Source organism: Schistocerca piceifrons, chromosome 2 (genome assembly GCF_021461385.2).
Source record: "Schistocerca piceifrons isolate TAMUIC-IGC-003096 chromosome 2, iqSchPice1.1, whole genome shotgun sequence".
In the NCBI taxonomy this organism is placed as follows: Eukaryota; Metazoa; Arthropoda; class Insecta; order Orthoptera; family Acrididae; genus Schistocerca; species Schistocerca piceifrons.
The window spans coordinates 718,156,206-718,178,238 of NC_060139.1; the positions used below are offsets into that span (position 1 = coordinate 718,156,206).

General features: G+C 43.8%; 2 protein-coding genes across 3 annotated transcripts in view; one reads left to right on the plus strand and one right to left on the minus strand.

Moving 5' to 3' along the window:
- The window catches only part of LOC124777376 (mitochondrial carrier protein Rim2), a 174,061-nt gene extending 155,656 nt beyond the window's left edge, over positions 1-18,405 (minus strand). The window contains exons 1-2 of the mRNA XM_047252764.1: positions 18,169-18,405; positions 17,819-18,085 (exon numbers count right to left, since the gene is read on the minus strand). Coding sequence (XP_047108720.1) covers positions 17,819-18,085; positions 18,169-18,209 — 308 coding nt within the window. The 5' untranslated portion in view covers positions 18,210-18,405. The remainder of the gene's footprint in view (positions 1-17,818; positions 18,086-18,168) is intronic.
- Positions 18,406-18,525: 120 nt separating this feature from the next.
- The window catches only part of LOC124776909 (2-phosphoxylose phosphatase 1), a 146,184-nt gene continuing 142,676 nt past the window's right edge, over positions 18,526-22,033 (plus strand). The window contains exons 1-2 of one of the 2 annotated variants that reach the window (XM_047252118.1): positions 18,526-18,926; positions 19,161-19,325. In XM_047252118.1, coding sequence (XP_047108074.1) covers positions 18,851-18,926; positions 19,161-19,325 — 241 coding nt within the window. In that variant the 5' untranslated portion in view covers positions 18,526-18,850. The remainder of the gene's footprint in view (positions 18,927-19,160; positions 19,326-22,033) is intronic. The other variant, XM_047252119.1, reaches the window with a different exon arrangement.

Here is a 22,033-nt window from a genome sequence, read left to right on the forward strand (position 1 = left end):
ACTTCCTGACACTTAAATCAATACTGGATGTTAACAAATTTCTCTTCTTCAGAAACGCTTTCCTCGCCATTGCCAGCCTACATTTTATATCCTCTCTACTTCGACCATCATCAGTTATTTTGCTCCCCAAATAGCAAAACTCCTTTACTACTTTAAGTGCCTCATTTCCTAATCTAATTCCCTCAGCATCACCCGACTTAGACTACATTCCATTATCCTTGTTTTGCTTTTGTTGATGTTCATCTTATATCCTCCTTTCAAGACACTGTCCATTCCATTCAACTGCTCTTCCAAGTCCTTTGCTGTCTCTGACAGAATTACAATGTCATCGGCGAACCTCAAAGTATTTATTTCTTCTCCATGAATTTTAATACCCACTCCGAATTTTTCTTTTGTTTCCTTTACTGCTTGCTCAATATACAGATTGAACAACATCGGGGACAGGCTACAACCCTGTCTTACTCCCTTCCCAACCACTGCTTCCTTTTCATGCCCCTCAACTCTTATAACTGCCATCTGGTTTCTGTACAAATTGTAAATAGCCTTTCGCTCCCTGTATTTTACCCCTGCCACCTTTAGAATTTGAAAGAGAGTATTCCAGTCAACATTGTCAAAAGCTTTCTCTAAGTCTACAAATGCTAGAAACGTTAAAGATATCTTCTTCATAAGATCTGCGTCCCAGGTAGAAATAGTAATTTTTATAGAAAAAAACTAAATAAAATGAGAGTATAAATATTATTTCGTAGTGTATGCGTGTTCTATGTTAGTTTTGCTAACACCTTCCACAAGAAAGTTCATCGCGATATGATTTTGGAACAATTCACGAACACTTCTTTTGGCCGCTTTGCTATGGTCTTCCTCACCTTGTTCCAGAAATGGCGTATGCTTACACTTCGCCCCAGCAGCGCGCTCTTGTGTGATCACTACAACTCGTGGTATAATACGTTGTCAATTAGGAATTTTCGGATGTTTCAAAACATTCATTCGACTTCTACACGAATGAAGTAGAAACTTGGGGTAAGTTTCAACAATCGATCCTAGTTTACTTTAGAGGTAGTTTCAAGTTGCCTGTTCTCGAGGTCTCCCTGGTACAGTTGGCTTGCTGGCTTGCTCGCTTGCTAATTACGCAGTTTGTATAAAGCTGAGTTGGCGATAACGCAGCACCTCAGTTTCAACAGTGTAACTTCGATACAATTGTGTGGAATGATTTTCCTCGCCAGAATAATGGATCGGCAATAAGGGGCGAACAGCTCTCGCATTGCACTGTATCATTATCTCAGATATATATATATCTGTGTGTGTGTGTGGGGGGGGGGGAGGAGGAGGAGGAGGAGGAGGAGGTGGTGGAGGAGGTGGTGGAGGAGGGGTGGTGGAGGAGGGGTGGTGGAGGAGGGGTGGTGGAGGAGGGGGGAGGAGGAGGGGGGAGGAGGAGGGGGGAGGAGGAGGGGGGAGGAGGAGGGGGAGGAGGGGGAGGAGGAGGAGGGGGAGGAGGGGGAGGGGGAGGAGGGGGAGGGGGAGGAGGGGGAGGGGGAGGAGGAGGGGGAGGAGGAGGGGGAGGAGGAGGGGGAGGAGGAGGGGGAGGAGGAGGGGGAGGAGGAGGGGGAGGAGGAGGGGGAGGAGGAGGGGGAGGGGGAGGAGGAGGGGGAGGAGGAGGGGGAGGAGGAGGGGGAGGAGGAGGGGGAGGAGGAGGGGGAGGAGGAGGGGGAGGAGGAGGGGGAGGAGGAGGGGGAGGAGGAGGGGGAGGAGGAGGGGGAGGAGGAGGGGGAGGAGGAGGGGGAGGAGGAGGGGGAGGAGGAGGGGGAGGAGGAGGGGGAGGAGGAGGGGGAGGAGGAGGGGGAGGAGGAGGGGGAGGAGGAGGGGGAGGAGGAGGGCGGTGGGAGGCGTTTGTGAAACACGGTCTATGTGCCTCCTCTTCCAACAACATTTTGACTCCGCATAGTTACAGCATTGTATGCAGTATCTCCACATATACACGCAAAAGCAAGCGAACGCGTTACAAAATCTACTGGATGTTTCACATGTCTGGTGGCGAGTACATTTTTGAAATGTAACTGAATACTTTGATCCCATAACTGTAAAATGTACTCCAAGGTTGTGTGCGCATACGTTTGAAACTTGCGCCCTTTTAAAATCTGATGGTAGTAGACCTATGTCTAAGTTCGGAATTACCCCAAGTTTCTATCATCATTCCCGTCTTGTGAAATCTGATGAATCTGTCTGAAATGCTTTGTATCACACGAAGTGTATACGTGAAAGCAACAGCCAGCATGCACTGTCGATGTTAAAATGAGCAAAATAATCCGTCTCTGGGAAAAATTCTGACTACATTTCGGCCGGCATGGGGCACCTTGTTTTAGTCATGGAATGTGTCGCCAATGAATTGCTTCCATTCTGCCGAAACCACAAACGTTACAATGTGCATTGTGATGATGAGAGGCAGAACGTGCTTCATTATGTGTTCAACTGTCTGAATTCCTAAGGGACCGAACTGCTGACGTGATCAGTCCATAGACTTACACACTAATGTTAAGAACACCACACAAGCCCATGCCAGAGGGTCGACTCGAACCTCCGGCGTGAGGGTCCCCGCAATCCGTGAATAGCGCCTCTAACCGCGCGGCCACAACCGTATGTCTTACAGCGATGAGCGTATAGCTATTGAGGCTGGGAGTTCTCGTGGTATCTCGCAATCGGCACAGCTGAGCAGCAGAATGAAAGAATGCCAAGTGTCAATTGACTGGGGGCTACAGCAAGCTATCACTACTCTTACGTAATGAAGAGAAACTGATAAGCAACCACACACACGAAAGATTTTACAGTCTGGAGTACTGCTCGTCCTTTGGGTAACTGCCTACATCAGCTGGACTATGGCTGGCTACACTGGCGAAAGATTATGCAAGCCGATTTGAAAATATGCAAGTCATTGCTTCCTTGATCTACACGTTAGCCTGACAAGTCTCCTACGTAAGTCACGCTCCTAAAAGTAACCACTGTATATGCCTCGCAGACCTTCGTACAATACAGCGGGTTGAAGTTATTGCTGGAGTATATTCAAGATCTCTGCTTCCATGCCCCAACATTTAAAAGGCTGATTGCAGCGCATGAGGAATTTATGAAACACTAAATACTCCAAGTCAGCGATCACATACAGGTATGATAAACATTTGTCTATAACCATGTATTTAATCTGAGTTTAAAGTTCATTTTAGTGTCCTGCTCCCGTCTAAACGTTGCGGTTATCACAAACAATTTCACTACGGAACAGATTCAAGCTATTAGTTTTTCTAATACATACGTAATATTGTACAGCATCGCATTAGCTTTAAAAAGATTACTAGACGGGGCATCCGATTAAGCAACGTGGTCAAAACAAAACTTTCATAAACCACGGAATCGCACAAGTTTTCCAAGGTTCCCTGATGCTTGTCGGAACAAAATCTGAGGACATTCAAGAAATTACGATTGAGGCCAAGCACGATCCATCTACGTTGGCACCGGCCTTCGTCAAATTAGCAACAATGCATTTTTAACGTCGTCAGCTATTCCTTGTACGACGAACTGGTCCATTACCTCCCTAGAGTGGCATAGATTTGGGCAGGGGGGGGGGGGGGGGGGGAGGGCGAATCACATGAGGGTGTGCAACTTCATAGCCGTCACCAACTCACGATGTGACCGAGTGGGGTAGCGCCAGTGGTTAGCACACTAGATTCGCATTCAAGAAGGCGAAGTTACAAACCCGCGTCCGGATATCCTGATTTAGGTTTTCCCTGATCTCCCAAATTCGCTTACCGCAAATGCCGGAGTGATTCCTTCGAAAGGGCACTACGACTTTTCCTCTCCACCCTCCCCTAATCCGAGTTTGTGCTCAGTCTCTGTTGACCTCGTTGTCGACAGGACGTTAAACACTAATCTCCTCATCGTCGTCGTCTTAATCCTCTACTGATGTGAGCTCACAACATAAATGTACGCTAAAATCCTAGTATTTGAATTTTCATCCCAGTGGAGATAAAACTGTTCCAATTCAAAGTGACTGAATCCTAGCATCAATCCAGAACAAGCAACACTGATGCTTCTGGCCAATCAACGAGGGTTTCACGTCCAAGTGCTCCAATTATCGTCGCCTCCTATGCTATGACCTAAGCCGCAAGCACTGAGATCTTATCTTTCTATACAAATGCGATCTAGAGCCAGCAGCTTCAGCATTAATTTCTAAATCTGCGCTAGCCACGGTAGCAACACTGCCCCAGGCAGTTAATGATAGTCGCATAATGTCCCGACTTAGGAAGAAGTAGGGCGACGAAGCACACGCTAAGTTGAATCAAAACGGAGAAGGAAGAAAACCGGCAGACGTCCTGGCAATCACCAAAATTTATTTACATAAAAACAGAGCACCCACTAAACGCGTCTAAGTAGATTGTGAGGTGGCTCAAATGACATCGACCGATATTAAGTGTTTTCTTGTTGCTGCCAAAATTAGCTAACAGACAACTGTTTCGTATGCCTACGCCTACGAAACCAGAAGAGACGCGGAGTTACCGATCCCTGAAATTATGTATTTACCACCTCTAGACATGTTCCAACTCCCACTTCAACAGCTCCGATCGGCCGTTTCGCCTTAAGTCTTTCTATAAATGGTTCAAATGGCTCTGAGCACTATGAGACTTAACAGCTGAGGTCATCAGTCCCCTAGAACTTAATACTACATAAACCTAACTAACCTAAGGACATCACAAACATCCACGCCCGAGGCAGAATTCGAACCTGCGACCGTAGTGGTCGCGCGGCTCCAGACTGAAGCACCTAGAACCGCTCGGCCACTGCGGCCAGCTACCAAAGTGGTAAATGAGGTGATTACAGACACTTGCGCCTCCCGAATTAGTCCAGCCTGAACCCAAGACTTAACTACGTGCAATAGGTCAATTTTTTGAAGTTCATATTTATGCCTTCGGCGTAGGGCACCAGTAGACAATCTTGATCGTGAATTTCAGTTTCCTGAGCGTCAGCAGAATACTGACACAAACTATGAATGCGTTTTGCAGCCGTACTAAGATATGTATGGGCTAGGAGTCTGAGATTTTATATTGTCTCGAGACGAGAATAACGTGTGCCACAAAAGATTGCTTGACCTCTATTGCTCGCAGGCCTAATTTCAAGAGTATTTCTCTCCCTTACTTCCAGAAATATAGCATGTTGCAGTACTATTTTCGGCGCCAGAAACAAACTTTCCGTCCTCTTGTATAAACAGCCTTCAGTGTATGTTAAACCATGACATATGCGCGTACACTCAACAGCAGTTAAAATAGTATATGTATTCCGTAGCGCCATTTTCCTGCAACTATCGCGTTAGATAAACATGCTGTCCTTTCTCCATTTTCCGCGTGGTCGTTTATTTTCATTTAACGTAGTTCAAATATAAACTGCGATAAAATAAAGCCTTTAATTTCGCAACAGTACCAACACTCGTACATAACTCTTGCAGCAAGTTCTTTACCCTGATCATTACCACGCAGGGCAGGATTAGTATCTTAAAACTTGAAAATTAATAATGTGACGTGAGCTGAAGTTACTGTGGCAATATTTTCTTCTGCGGGATTTGAACAGCAGGACTGAAGTAACTGGGGGACAACTTTTCTGTGAGAGCGCGAAGAGTTTTCGTTTCTTCAGTGTGAGGTGGTAAGGCGACAGCTACTGCGATAATCGATAACGTTGAGACTTACATATCACAAAAATTTATACTTTCAATTCGATGTGCATCAAACAAGCCAATCAGAGAATTCTTTAATATTTCGTTCAGCTATAGCTTTACATTCCACGAGAAAAGACTCAAAGAAAGAATCGATTTCGCTTGCAACAATGAAGGTGATCAAAGTATTCACACGGAACAATGATATGGTCGCCTAGAACTAACGGTCCGTTCTATATGTTCATAACTTAATTCTTAAGAGATCACTAAACGAGTCAGCCAAAAGAAATTCACGAAAAGAATGAAAGTCCTTTGCTCTTTAATATCTGTCTCGGAAAGCACCGTGACTGCCTTTCACCGTTTTAGACAGGAAACGGTTCGCTAGAAGTTAAATTGCAGCTCATTATGATCTAAAATGTTCTACGTTCACTCGGGCCGCAAGTCTTCGTCGACAGTGATACAGTTTTACCAAGCCGCTGAACTTTCCGCTTATGTAATAGCATGCACAAACTGCGTGTCGAGGTGCAGTATTTTACATAAGAAACTGACGTCGCCAAACAACGATACGCATGGCAGGGGCTGCTAAACGCATCAACATTGTGAATTACTGCTACGGCGCACACTGTTCCAAGTCGACCGCCGCAAATAAAAGCTGCCCGCTTTCTTGGATACCATCAAACACTCAGAATTAGAAAAGGAAATTGAGAGAATGACAGTCAAGTGTACTCGATGACAATCTGTTGGGTAATAAGAAACAGTCTACAGGAGGCCTAATGGTTAATAAGATAGCAGGAATGTGAGTAACCTAGCCCACTTTGAACAGCGTAGTGAACACATTGCCGTGCCCAATATAGACACAAAGTATTCACAACTTTTACATAATGTTAAGATATTTCGAAACCGTGTTTAAACTGTATGACAATCCCAGGGGTAGATGTGAACTCTGACCAGAATTTATCAGTTATGAACTGCAGATTAAAATTTAATAAATGCAAAAAGGTGGGAAATTAAGCAGGTGGGACCTGGATAATTGGAGAGTATCAGAGGTTGTAGAGCGTTTCAGAAAGAGCATTAGACAAACATAGGGAAGTAATACATCAGATGAATGAGTAGCCTTGAGCGATGAAATAATGAAGGACCACATAGATAAAAAGACAAGGTCTGCAAGAAATCCTTGGATGACAAGCTTCTTGTTTCTTTGGCAAAACGAAAAGATATAAAAATGCAGCAAATGACGCAGGCGAAAGAGAATACATACTTATAAAATATGAAATTAAATGGAAATTGAAGACGATCACACAGGAATGGCTAGAGGGAGAATCCAGGACTGTAGAAACATGCATGACCAACGGAAAGATAGATGCTACCTATAGGAAAATTAGAGAGACCTTTGGAGAAAAAAGAAACAGGCCAACATCAAGAGCTCAAATGGCAAGCCAGTACTAAGTAAAGATGGGAGCATTATACAGTGGAAACATATAGAACAGGGTCTATATAAGAGGAAACAAATTTGAGGACAATATTATAGAAAGAAGAGGTCACAGGTCAAGATGCGATTGGAGTGATACTGTGGGAAGAATTCAACAGAGCACTGAGAGACCAAGGTCAAAACAACATTCCCTTAGAATTTTAGAGATCCTTTGTAGAGCCAGCCATGGGAAACAACTCCGCCTGGTGTGCAAGATACATGAGACAAGTGAAATACCCTTAAATTTCAGGAAAAATGTAATAAAATGGAAAAGTTATAAAGAATCAAAACTGGGTTGGCCAGATAATGTAAAGAAGGCTTAATCTCCTCAAAATGAAAAGTTACATGTTACTTTTCTATTTATTTCACTGAGTCACTGTCCTAACACAGTAAGTGGGCCACGGAAGATTTAGGGAAACAAAAACCTCGAAATGAGTATCTGTCGGTTATAAGAAACCACCTTCAAGTCTTAAGCAAGGCTATGTGAAATGCTCGCTGCAAACGTCTTTCTAAGAGAATTTAAGGAGTCATCCTCAGTATTGCTTTTGCTGAAGGTGCTGCTTTCGCCTTCGAGTACTGCCGCGGTGTCAGCCGCAATTTCGTAAGAGAAACCTTTCGCACTGAACGTAAGTCCACATTAAGGCAGTTAATTAACTTCCTGTTTAAACGGGATAACACACGCACAATCTACGAAGGTCTGCGTGGCTATTTCATTGTTTAAAGTCATGTATGCTCTCTAGAAGCGAGTTTGGTGATCTTACATGGTTTGGATAATGTAACGTGGCATTTCAATCATACGATGGACCAGCAGTGGCGGTCTTTCCATTGATCATCCACGAGTGTGGGATTTGGCAACAACAAAACGTTGGGGCTATATGCAGTACCGGCTGAATCCCAAGAACTGGAAAAGTGCAAAACGTTGATGGTGATTGACGTTAAAGGTTTCAAAAATTTTGCCCGCTCTGATACCCATTTTTAAAATTTAGCCATGCTTCTCTAGTTTGCAATGCACAATAAACTTCAAAATTGTCACCTTTGTGCTAGACTGCAAACCAGAAGGTTCAGGGTTCGATTCCGCGTAGGCCCTACACTTTTTTCCACCACTTACTCCTTTCGCAAAACGCCAAATGCAGCGTGGTTCAGATGTTTCCATCACTTATCCCTTCTTTCGCAAAATGCCCAGATGCAGTGCGGTTCCGGTTTGAATGTTAAATTGAGTCACCTTATCCGGTTCAGTCAGTCAAGGCAATATTAGGAGGTAAAGCATTGTTGATCAAACAAACCTATGGGTTGAAGACAACTTTCTCTTGCGCATTAGTAGTCGGCAAATCGGAGGGGAAAATTGATTAAGAAGCCTTCGCACAAATGTGCACTTACAAGAATTTTCAGGCTTCCTGTAACATAGCTGCTTTGGTATATATGGCTGTGACCTACATAGCTGTCACCTCTCGTTCTTCGATTTCCGTTCCGTTCCCCCGACACGAAAGAGTTATTTTTTCACAGACGACAATCCATTACTCACCTCTCACATCATGGGAATGTACACTGGGGTGACGAAAGTCATAGTGTAGTGATAGCCACATATACAGATAGCTGTAGAATCGCGTACGCAAGATATAAGAGGTCAGTACATTGGCAGTGCTGTTACTTGTACTCGGCTGATTCGTGTGAAAAGGTTTCCGACGTGACTGTGGTGACACGACGGGAATTAACAGCATTTGAGCTCAGTGGTAGCTGGACACATGGAGCATTCCATTTCGGAAATGGTCAGGGAATTCAATATTCTGGAATCCCCAGTATCAGAGTGTGCCGAGAATACCAAATTTCGGGCCTTGCCACTCACCACGGACAACGCAGTCGCCCATGGCCTTCACCTAACGACCGAGAGCAGCGGCGCTTGCGTGTAGTGGTCAGTGCTAACAGGCAAGTAACACTGCGTGAAATAAGCACAGAAATCAATTTGGGACGTCCGACGAACGTATCCGTGAGGTCCGTGCGGCGAAGCTTGCGTTAATGGGTTATGGCAGCAGACAACCGACTCGGGTTCCTTTGTTTAGAGCACGACAGCGCATGCAGCGCCTCCTGTGCTCGTGACCATATCGGTTGGAGCCTAGACTGGACAACTGGGCTGGTCAGATGAGTCCCGATTTCAGTTCGTAAGAGCTGATGGCAGGGTTCTCATGTGACGCAGACCCCACGAAGCCATGGGCCGAAGTTGTCGACAAGGCACTGTGCGAGCTGGTGGTGGCTCCATAATGGTGTGGGCTGTGTTTACATGGAATGCACAGGTGCCTCTGGTCCACCTGAACCGATCATTAACTGGAAATCGTTATTTGGGATAGTTGGATACTATTTGCCCCCTTTCATGGACTTCATGTTTCGAAACAACTATGCAATGTTTAGGGGTGACAAATCTAAGGGCTGTCAATTCGACTAAATACCTAGGGATTACAGTTACGAGCAACTTAAATTGGAAAGACCACATAGAAAATATTGTGGGGAAGGCGAAACAAAGGCTGCGCTTTGTTGGCAGAACACTTAGAATATGCGACAAACCCACTAGAGAGAGAGCCTGCATTTTACCCTTGTCCGTCCTCTCCTGAAATATTGCTGCGCGGTATGGGATCCTTACCAGGTAGGATTGACGGAGGACATCGAAGACGTGCAAAGACGGGCAGCTCGTTTCGTGTTATCACGCAATAGGGGTCAGAGTGTCACTGATAGGATACGCGAGTTGGGGTGGCAGTCGCTGAAACAGGCGGTTTTCTTTGGCGCGTAATCTATTTACGAAATTTCAACCACCAACTTTCTCTTCCGAATGCCTAAATATTTTGTTGACACCCACCTACGTAGGGAGAAATGATCATCATAATAAAATAAGAGAAATCAGAGCTCCAACGGAAAGATTTAGGTGTTTATTTTTCCCACGCGCCATTCGAGAGTGGAATGGTAGAGATGTAGTATGAAAATGGTTCGATGAACCCTCTGCCAGGCACTTAAGTGTGAATTGCAGAGTAACCATGTAGATGCAGATGTGGAGCGTCATGGCAGCGGGACAACTGTTCGCGACTGGCTCGAAGAACATTCTGCACAATTCGAGCGAATCATTTGGCCACCCAGATCGCTTGACATGGTTGTCATCGAACTTTATGGGACATAATCGAGGTTTCAATTCGCGCACAGAATCCTGCACCGGCAATTATTGGTGGCTACACAGGCAGATGGCTCAGTATTTCTGCAAGCGATTTGCAACGACTTGTTGAGTCCATGCCACGTGATGTTGCATCACTACGCCGACCAAAAGGAGATCTGACACGACATCGGGGGGGGGGGGGGGTTTATGCCATGACTTGTCACCTCAGAGTACTCGTTTTGTAACTACATGAATCTCCGTGTTGCTGCTGACTAAAGCTTTGAAGGCTATTACAGTAGATTCAGTACAGGAGTCGACAGTTCTTTTATCACTTTTGAATCAGCTTTGAATCATTTTTTGCCACGTTACTTCTGTAACAAGTATTGAGCAATCACTCAGTGCCACAGTAACTTCCATACTGCACTGCCGTTCATCCTGAACAAACATTGCAACACAGGGAGGACGGAAACTGCCCAAACACACAACCATCTGGTTGCGGGGCTGGCTGCGCCTGGTGAGCGTTAACAGCGCTGTAGCGTAGCGGTGTAGCGCGTGGGCGGATCCCTTCCCTCCCCCCGTTACACGGGCCGGGCGTAGGTTGCGTTGCGTAACAAGTCTGCCACTGGCAGCCGAGAAGCTGTGTGCGCTGAACGGTCGGTACGGGACTGCGACACACTGATCCCGAGCGCCCCCTTTGATGTTACAACTCCCGCCTGCACAGATCCTCCTGAATGAAGACTATTCAGAAACAACGTCATTAAAATGCAGCCCCAGCTGCATGAGATCGTATTAATCCGCAACTGCTGTTATCAGTTTGATCAAACGGAGATCCTGTGGCAACGTAATGGTTGTCACAAACTCTCCCAGCCCCAATGCCATTTTCAAGTGGTCAATTAAGTTATCGCAATAGCAGTGTTGTCGTACATCCTTGAGTCTTCAGGAAACGCAACGACTTATGTATGACACACTTATCACATCAAAACAGCTTAGGGCCGAAACAAAAATACTTTCCAACTGAAAATCTACTTGGCCAAATGGGTAAGAACAGTCCCAGGTATCCTATGTCGATGGAGAAAACCGCAGGCAGCGTACCAAATGAAAGACAAATGCACTGCCAAATGGGTCACGGAAAAATAAGAGCTAATTTTCTACAGTATTCACATTTTGTCTATTTAATGACAGCTCTCCTTAGAAGTGTTCAAATGTCAATATCCATCAGCACAAGGAAATTGAACTAATGGACTGCGCCAGTAGTGAGGAATTCTAATAAGAGTACAGAATCATCGCGATTATTCCACTAATATGCAGAGCATCCGCAAGAATGCTCTGACTTACCCTATAATTATACAGGGTGTTACAAAATGGTACGGCCAAACTTTCAGGAAACATTCCTCACACACAAATAAAGAAAACATGTTATGTGGACATGTGTCCGGAAACGCTTAATTTCCATGTTAGAGCTCATTTTAGTTTCGTCAGTATGTACTGTACTTCCTCGATTCACCGCCAGTTGGCCCAATTGAAGGAAGGTAATGTTAACTTTACAAGTACGACACAACATGTGGTTCATGCACGATGGAGCTCCTGCACATTTCAGTCGAAGTGTTCGTACGCTTCTCAACAACAGATTCGGTGACCAATGGATTGGTAGAGGCGGACCAATTCCATGGCCTCCACGCTCTCCTGGCCTCAACCCTCTTGACTTTCATTTATGGGGGCATTTGAAAGCTCTTGTCTACGCAACCCCGGTACCAGATGTAGAGACTCTTCGTGCTCGTATTGTGGACGGCTGTGATACAATACGCCATTCTCGAGGCCTGCATCAGCGATTCCATGCGACGGAGGGTGGTTGCATGTATCCTCGCTAACGGAGGACATTTTGAACATTTCCTGTAACAAAGTGTTTGAAGTCACGCTGGTACGTTCTGTTGCTGTGTGTTTCCATTCCATGATTCATGTGATTTGAAGAGAAGTAATAAAATGAGCTCTAACATGGAAAGTAAGCGTTTCCGGACACATGTCCACATAACATACTTTCTTTCTTTGTGTGTGAGGAATGTTTCCTGAAAGTTTGGCCGTACCTTTTTGTAACACCCTGTATATAGAAGTAGACGTCCTCATATCTGTAATCCCATGGGCGCGACAGCTTTTTGATGAAAAAGTTTCGGGGGTAGTTTCGGTGCGGCGAGCGGTAAGTTAGGAATTTGGGTCTGACAGGAACCGTGTCCGGATGGCTGAGGCGGTTAAGGTTACCGATCTAGAGAAGCAGAGCATCCAGGTTCAACCCCGGTCGGGCAGAAATTTTCAACTCTCGCCGCTGCTTTGCCGTAGTACCCTACACGGATCGAATCATGAATTCCTTCTTATCTCTTTTCCATCCGTTTCCATTCCATTCATTCCAAAATATTCATGTACTACCTTATACTACAATAGCTTTTGAGGGACACACATGATAGCGTATGTACAAATGCAGACACATGCCACTAGCATCGACAAAAGTCGGTATAGCCCATAGCATATGTATGATGCCTAGGCTTTAACGTCTTACTTACGTTATTAGATACTGATTGAGCACAAGCCTGGATTGGAGGAGGCGGGGAGGGGGGCAAGGTCTGTATCCTTTTCCAAGTAAATAGCCCAGCAATTTCGTTTGGTGATTTAAGGAAGAAAAATATCATCTGTAACATTTCAACCACCTTCCTCCCTAATGCGATTTCTATGCTCAACCACCGTGTCACCTTCTTTCGTAAGAATAACTGAGATGCTAAAGGAAATTGAATGAGAATCTTCGGAAGAAATCCGGCATAATTATCGTAAAAACCTGTTGCTAAATCCGGAGATAATGAGTCCCAAAAAATCTGTTGTCTTCATCATATGCCTTGCGTAGGTATCGTGAGAGTACAGCATGAGATTAGGGTTCTTACAGTAGACGCAGATTTAACAGGACAGGGGGCCTGGGCGTCCCCCAGAATTTTATCCAGGGAGGGCGAGACTCAAATTGAATTTATGATAAATTATAAAGCAATCGCTAAAACCACGTTGACCCCCTACCTTCAGCCATGTAATGCTGCCATTTGCTAAACAAAAGCTTTAGCGGAATCACGAGAAACAACTTCTAGAAAGGAGTAGAAGCGTAAGAGGTTTCTGTTATGAATAAAAACTCTGCACTCTAGATTTTTTTGGGAAGAGGGGTGAGGGCGGGGAGGTGCGAAAGTGCCCCTTGCGAACGCCGGTTGCGTAGCTTGCGGAGTACTTGTGAATGTGTATAGCCTGTCACCCCATATTGCCAAAGACAGTACTGGCATATCAACATACACATTACGCAAACCACTTTACGATGTGCCTGAGTACTGGAGCACCATTAACACATCTCTCCCGCTCACTTTAAGTTTCAGCGCAATTATGTATCACCCAGCGTTTTACATTCATGCAGTCTATTATGCAATGTTTCCACTTAGCAGTCGGACACAGTAGCAATCCCTCGACATTTATATATTCCGTTTTTTTAAAACAAATGCTGGTAGAAAAATGGCTATAAGCACTACGGGACATAACATCTGAGGTCATCAGTCCCCTAGACTTAGGACTACTTACACCTAACTAACTTAAGGACATCACATACATCCATGCCCGAGGCAGGATTCGAACCTGCGGCCATAGCAGCAGCGCGGATCCGGATTGAAGTGCCTAGAACCGCTCGGCTACAGATACCGGCAAATGCTGGTAGAGCTTCCACTTTAAATATTGTGTATTATGATGTTTAAGAAACTCTTAAATCTAAGAAATCATGAAAGTAATAAATTTCCAAATAGCTCCGAACGGCGCCCCGTATTCCGCAACCTCTACAAGTTCTTCACAGCCGGAAACTTTTTTTTCATCGGAAGGTGTAGACTGATCGATGCAATGCCAACGTTCCTTAATTTATTTCAGGCAAGGTCCCATCGTGGTTTCCTACTACTGCAAAGCTAATGTCAAACACTGTACACGATAAACTGGATAAAGCCGCGAGTAGCCTTTGCCGAGATACCACAGAGCGCCCCAATACCTTCACGACCAACATTTCGCAAACACTGGCCTGCCTTCGTAAGTTCATTTTAATCCACCAAAATTTCTCACGACCACACCAGTACTTCACGTTTCCTTACTGACCACACTGTGGCGACAGAAGTGTACCAATACCATAGTGATCCCAATAGGCTACTTTGAAACGGGTCCCCCCTGTTGTGAAGCGTGTCATCTACAGCAAACAGTCCAAAATCTGGCGCGCGACACATCTTTCCCTACCAGCGACTCATCCGAGAAAACTTGCAGAATCGCTACTGGCGGTGGCAGGACAGCCGTAGCCTGAGGGGAGGGAGCAGATAAGGAGAAGCTTCTACGCACGTGACCTGGCATGGTCTCACGCGACCCCTGAAGATAACGTGGCCGCCCAAATCCGGTTCCGTATCTTCCTCGCCGGCCAGCGTCTCCAAACCAGAGGTCAAGTTTTAACTAGAAGGACTACGGGCTCTTCTGCCTGTCTCGCACAACAGCTACTTGCCCATCTGTGAAGCTCTCTTCAGGTGTCCCAGCTGCTTCCGCCATCAGTTTCGAGTGATTCAATATAACTCCCATTCTTAAATATGGCATTCTGACAACCTCAGCCCGAGGAGCAAAGACACTGTTCGAACTCTCTCAGCAACCGGTCGCAACCTCGACTTTCGAGTCGCGTACTGCCGTAGGCTCTTGTTTCGAATGGCACCGTCTCAATTCCATTGTTATGCTGTTTTTACAAAGCACACTGACAGCACAAATGTAGGCACGACTACATCAATCCCAACACAGACAATGCCGCGACGGAAAATTTACTCGTTCCTGTACCTGTTGCTCTGAGAAAGGTCATAGTACCCCTAGGTCGCAACTAGCATTGGCGACCAATAAACTGGATGTGGAAATATATCCGCTGCCTGCGGAAATCCTCATCCTTTGAATTCTGTCTATACAACGCCTGAGTAATGTGGGTGAAATTCTAATATCGCCGCACATCTTGCGATGTCGATAAACTAAGTCTCTCTCTCTCTCTCTCTCTCTCTCTCTCTCTCTCTCTCCCCCTCTCAGCGTATAGTAATGTCGTCCTATGCTTCTATTTATTGCCGTGGTATATCGGCTTGGGTCTTAAATATGGGAAATTTGTTTTAGAGACCTTAAAATGCCATTTTAGCAAGAGAAAAGTTCAAAAGTGTAAATGACGTTTTACTATAGTGAGGGTCCCACAAATGAGGGGGGGGGGAGATTTAACATATAGATGGAAAAAGTCAAACCACAGCTTATTTTTCGGTCACATGGCACCGCTGGCTTGCAAATGTGGATAACTTTTTTTCGCTCAACTGCAAAGGGTTTTTCCATTGGCACCTTTACTTTGCTATGCGTGAGTCTTCCTTTCTAAATGCGTCAAAGTGAAAACCGAAGACAGTGTGCAGGGTGTACGACGGTACGGCGAAATCCAGTGAAGAGGTCAACACCCCTACATGACGGGCTTATTAACATGAGAGATTCCTCCGAGACAGATGCCGCCTCAGCATGTCCATTAACGTACTGACTGTATTCGAAAGTGTCTACAATAACTCAAAAGTGGAGCAGACCCTAATTCTAAGCTCGTAACTCCAATGCCGATTTTGTATCCACACTGCTTAATTCCTTATTTGTGACTATGTCCACCTGACTGATGACGTACTGAAATGATAGAATCAGTGAATTTATGTCTTTACCTAAACAATTTCAACACTCCAACATGAAAAAAAGGTACAGCTGGAAGCTTTCCGTTCTTATATGAAGTTTTAAAAGTTACAATTTTAAGACACGTTAACACTGTTCTCGTCTTGCTATGAAAACTATCACACCTACAAATTCTCATAAACAACCTGTTTTATCATTTTTCGGTATCCTATAGAGAGTCACATGTACTTTACGCTCATGCTGCCCATACTGCATTAACAAAACTGAGGCATTGTTCACATGCTAATTATTCTGAAAGTATGCATCATCAAAATTACATGCCAGTACCACCGCAGGCTGTCTGATTACTAAACAACAACAACAACAACAACAACACATACTGAAGGTCCGGTGGCGGATGTTTATATGGATACTCCAGCTTTAACAGTGGGGATACTGTCTGGTTACCATATTAATTCCTTTTGCCTCCCTTGGCCGTTATCGAAACACGCGCTGACGTTACAATAAACGAACACATCCCACTGTGATTCAAGACGGTAGTGCATATAGTATCAGGTGGTTCTGCGTGTCAATATTATGGTCGGCTAATAGACTCAATGAAAAAAATGATCGAATGGCATTTACTGGCCGGGATATCCCCTTCGGGGTTCGGCCGCCCGATTAAAAGTCCTTTTAGTTGACGCCACTTCGTCGGCTTGCATGTCAATGATGAGAGACACACAACACCCAGTCCCCTGCCGGGAATCGAACCCTGCCCACCTTGCGTGGTAAGCAGTGACGCTACCGCTGCGCTACGCAGGCGGGCATAAACCCAATTATAGGGTATAGAAAACACAGTTGCAAAGATGAAAAACTAATTCTGCGCACAATGTGTCAGACCCGGCGTTTAAGATTTTATCCCGAACTGACAAAGAGTGCAGAGTGCAGTCACAGAAGGCTTAGTAAGTCAGGACACGATTAACTATCAACATAAATTTTACTGCCAATCCGCAAAAATGGTGTCACTATGTACCGGACAACCGAGATGGGCGTCCACACATAACTAAAACCAATCTGAACACTAATTTGCTGCTTCCCTCCTGCCCTGTCACACACACACACACACACACACACACACACACACACACACACACAGAGGAGAGAGAGAGAGAGAGAGAGAGAGAGAGAGAGAGAGAGAGATGTGGGGGTTTCCACTTAAAGTTGACGTCCATTTGTAAAGATTTGATACAAATGACGTGATACAGCTGAACCGCACAATGTGGATTTATTTGTTTGCTTATGTCTAAATGTCAACACTCAGTTTTTCTGTGTTATGGCACAAAAAGTGTTATCAATGCTTACGAATAGGGTAAGCCAATCACCTTTTTATTCAATACAACAGATCGCATAAATAGCAATGTAGGCAAATTATCAATACGACACTACTAAGCTATCGAGTGCATTTTACCATTCGTAATAAGCACGTCAAACAACGGAGGCTCACGAACTATCAAAGAAAAATGCAACACGAAATTGAGATAAGAAGCGTAACCACTGTACTGTTTAGCCTACAACAGAAACAATCTGAATCCGCAAGGATTTATACACAGATGACTTGCCCCGAAGAAATTTCATTTCATGAAACTCAGATACACTCATGAAACGTCTGTCATCCATCAGAGAAGAAAAGTCTGTCAGAACAGGTATGCCTCTATAACTAGGGTCTTCCTTATACTGACGAGCAAGAAATGATTAACCCCTCCCCTCTCTCACTAATTTAAGTCAAACATACAGCAGTGCAGAACTAAATAGAACTGTTGCTGGATATACTGAAACATACCTCAGACACTGAATTAGTCCCATGGCCTGTGCTCCAGGCACCGGTCCACATGGTGCAATTGCAAGCACCTGTGTCGTCGAAAATCTAACGAAGGGGGTGTTGAAATTTCGCCTCTGGATTGTGCGGCACGTAACATGACCATTAGAAGCTGCAATCTTCGGCAAGCATACATCCTGATGCAGATGGCTACCGAAGGAAGAAGACTGCATTCGTGTCTTCACTACCTCGAGTGGACATGTTACGATGGCGCCCACTGTCCCCGCCACCCTGCAGAAAACAACAAACCATTTTGTTTTCAACATATTTCGATCATAACAACCAACACAAACAAATATGGGTACGCAGCTTACCCGCCGGCGACGAGGTGAATTACTGTATCTCTCTGAGTCATTGAACGTAAACTACGTTATCGTAATTGAACACTACATGCACTGGGTTCTTTCAAAGTATCACACGCGTTCCCGCCTACCACTGAAACACAACTAACCACAACGCAGTCGCTTCCCGGCGAAGGCATCGATTGCTACTGCCGGACCATGCCTTGTTCACGTGCTCACTCAGCTTCTATTGGTCGCCCGGCAGCGCCTCCGCCTCTCGCATCGCTATTGGTCCCGAGTGCCGCTCCCTTCCCCACTCTAAAAGCAGAATACTTGTGTTTACAACGATCTTCTGCTGTCACTGCAGTGTAGACATCTAGTGACGGAATGTGGAACCGCGCGCATCTCTGCAAGAAAGAGCTGTCAATATCGCCGGTGGTATTCACAATACTGTCTGATGCGGAAAGTGTATAAAGTTATTTCTCCAAATATGTGACTGTGTCGTTTAGAGATATGTTTTTACGGAAAGTCAGTAAAGCTGTGACTCTGTGGCGAAAAATGTTTAATTAAATCTCAGACCCAAGTTTTGAAAAACGTCGATATTTAGAAACCAGGGATTCTGTTCACGGTCTAGCGAAAAATTAGTCGCTTGCTCGTTATTGTTAAACCAAATGTCTGCCATTCTAGATTATTTAATTGAATAACAGATTTAATAATGAAGCTATCTTCGCAACATCGTGCACTCTATTGTTACTTAATTCTGAGTGTATGGATATTCTTGTTGATTGCTGGTAAGATGTATGCACCTATTTCGTTTTCCCCTAATTTTCCTATTTATTATAAGTCCATATAGAGTGATGCAATAAACATTGGCTGATGTGTATAAATATGCAAATGTTGTTGTGTACAGCACAGAAAATGCACAAATAATAGCTGTGGCACCAAGATAGTAGTATTAATTTTAGCGCACATTTTTTTTCGCTTTATTAAGTGCAAAACCGAGGTCAGATACTCCTTACTTACAGGTATGTACAAATATATTGGAAATGAAGATGGAACTGCAGCTGTGAAATCAACAGAGAATGAAATTTCTCGTGGCAGTTCTGTAAAAATTCTGAAGCCTGATATAAAGACGAGAAGAATTTTTCATCTATGCAATCCACCAGAAGAAATTTCTGTTGGATCCGAAGGTATGAATCTAGTACGTGTTGTAGAGGCTAAATGGTAGAAATCATATTGAAGCTGTTACCATCATTGTAATGATCACTGTGGCGAAATGGTATTTGACTTGTCCTCATCTCGGTTTCGGAACAATATTTTACACTTAAAGACCCGTCTCGATATGCTGCACACTACCCACTGTAAATGAATCGCAAATACGCTAAAGGGGTTAATTTAAATATATAATGTGCCCCCTGTGCAACTTCCGAGACACGTTATAGTAGATCTTTGTCAGTGGATACGATAGTTTCCTTTCGAACGAGATCTCACGAAAATAAATTACGGTTCGTAAAATCTGGCTTTGCTGTGTAAGCTAATCTTTCATAAATTACTTGGAAACCAAAATAAAAGAAATAATTTAGACACAATGTTTCGGCCTATTATATTTTTGGTGGTCTAGTCATATAGTGCAGAGAACGGTCAGGAAAATTTGAAAATGAACGCAGGGCAAGGTGGTCAAGTAACATTATTCAGTGCGAAGATAACTTCCGCGTCTCTGCTGTACTCATTAACAACACAAGGTTCAAATATGTTACAGCGCGTTTAGTGCTCACTAATCTTACTTTCTTTCGATATAGACGAATAGCAATATTGTTAGAGTGTGGATTCATTGAAAAACATAGGAAAAAGGAGCTCATGAAAAGGTCGTATCTCTTTTCTCACATATCTGCAGCATCTGGCACAATGATGATAATGTCCTCGTAGAGAGTAAATAGCTCAAACAAAAAAGAAATTGAGGCATCAAAAGGGCAACATATTAGGAATGTGACAATTAAACATACGAAGAAATAATAGTACTTTCAATTCTAATCAGCGTCAAAATTGCGTGTGAGGCCAAATTCAGTGGACAATTTCACTTGGGTAACGCTCGTCTCACAAAAAATTCCCGCAAATGTGACATCAGTTTGACGTCACACAATATCGACGACCGCATCATCGGCTATCGACTTTAGTTAGCAGTCGATACCGGTCTCTCACAAGACTTCATAAGCACGTACCTGAGATTTACAAAAACACTTCGTTCTTTGAATAATTTATTATAACTATTGGTATAATAAAACTTTACGTAATCATTTATCGGCGGTAAATATTTTCACGCAAGAGTGCTCTCTTACAAATTAAGAATAAAACTAATTTGTTTTATAATTCGCAGTATGCCGTTTCAGTGCAACGGAGCATTGAAAATTTATCACAACACATCACCATTATCATTAAATGTCACTTAATTACGCATCAACGACAAAAGCCTTCAAGATAGAATATGATAACAAAGACCGGTGTCAAACATCACTTTGTTAAGTGGTAGTGTAGAATATGATAACAAAGACCGGTGTCAAACATCACTTTGTTAAGTGGTAGTGTAATGAATGATGTCACAGTTTCTGGAATCGAAAGCTGCTAGTTCGCATGCCGTTACATGCATTTTTTTTATGTTAGCTTCGTTGACACGTTTTGTAACTTACGTTCTACAATCTCGGATTTTATTTACATTCAGTCTGATCTGAGGACGAAGGATGAAATTAATATTTAGCTACCTTCCGAGTATGTGGTTAGGCAGGAACCCAAGGGGATAGCTTAAGTTACTATGACTGAGACAGGTAACAATGAAATTCATATTCTTCCTTCTCACAAATATTTGGCTCTTTATTTTCGAATGTGTAGCGACTTCCGGGTGTTTGGTTAGGTAGGAAACTAAGAGGACAGTTTAAATTTCTGCGAGTGAAATGAGGAGCATTAGCATTATAGACTTCCTTGTCACAAATATTTCACTGTTTATTTACGAATGTGTGGCGTTTTTCGAGGGTGTGGTTAGGCATGAACCTAAGAGTATTATTTTAATTGGTGTGACTGAAACGAACAGCAATAAAATTCATATTCTCCCCTTTAATTAATATTTGGCTCTTTATTTCCGAATATGTAGTGACTTCCGAGTGTGTGGTTAGGCAGGAACCTAAGAGGACAGCTTAAGTTGCTGCGAATGAATCGAGGAGCAATAAGATTTATATTCTTCCTTGGCACAAAGTTGATAGCCGATCATGCAGTCATCGATATTTCACATTATGCCAAAATGATGTCACGTTTGTGGGAATTGGTGTGAAATGTCATTACCCATTGACTTACCCAACGATAATGAAGCCGTTACAGAGAACACACGTGAGATTGATTTATAGCTGTTCGAAAATCATGCACCCTTTTGATGTATGGTATTTGTTGTGCATTTTGTTGACATAGAACAGTTGCTAAGATTAGTGCAAGGTTATTTAAAAGGGAGGTTAGGCCCGAAGCTAAATCGGCTGTGATTGGCTGGCGCAGTGACGTCACTGTAGGAGCAAAGCGAGGCAGCAGCTAGCGCAGCAAGCGACTCTTGCTAAGGACAAGCAACTACTTATAACACCAATAAGTTCTCAAGAAATTATTTAAAACAGTTGATTTACCTGTTTAGATGTTTGCAGTAGAAGAAGAGTGCCACTGTCTTGATTTCCGCTTCTGTGCTGCTGCTGCTTACTGCATACGAATGAAAAGTCGTGTTCTGACATACAGTTTTATAACGTGTGACGAAAATTCCAGATATTTAATTTGGACAGCAGTGCAAATTGTTTTCACTATATTTTTTCCTTGGAAATACTATCCAATCCATTAAATTCATTAAAAATTAGTTCAAACTGAGACACCTCAT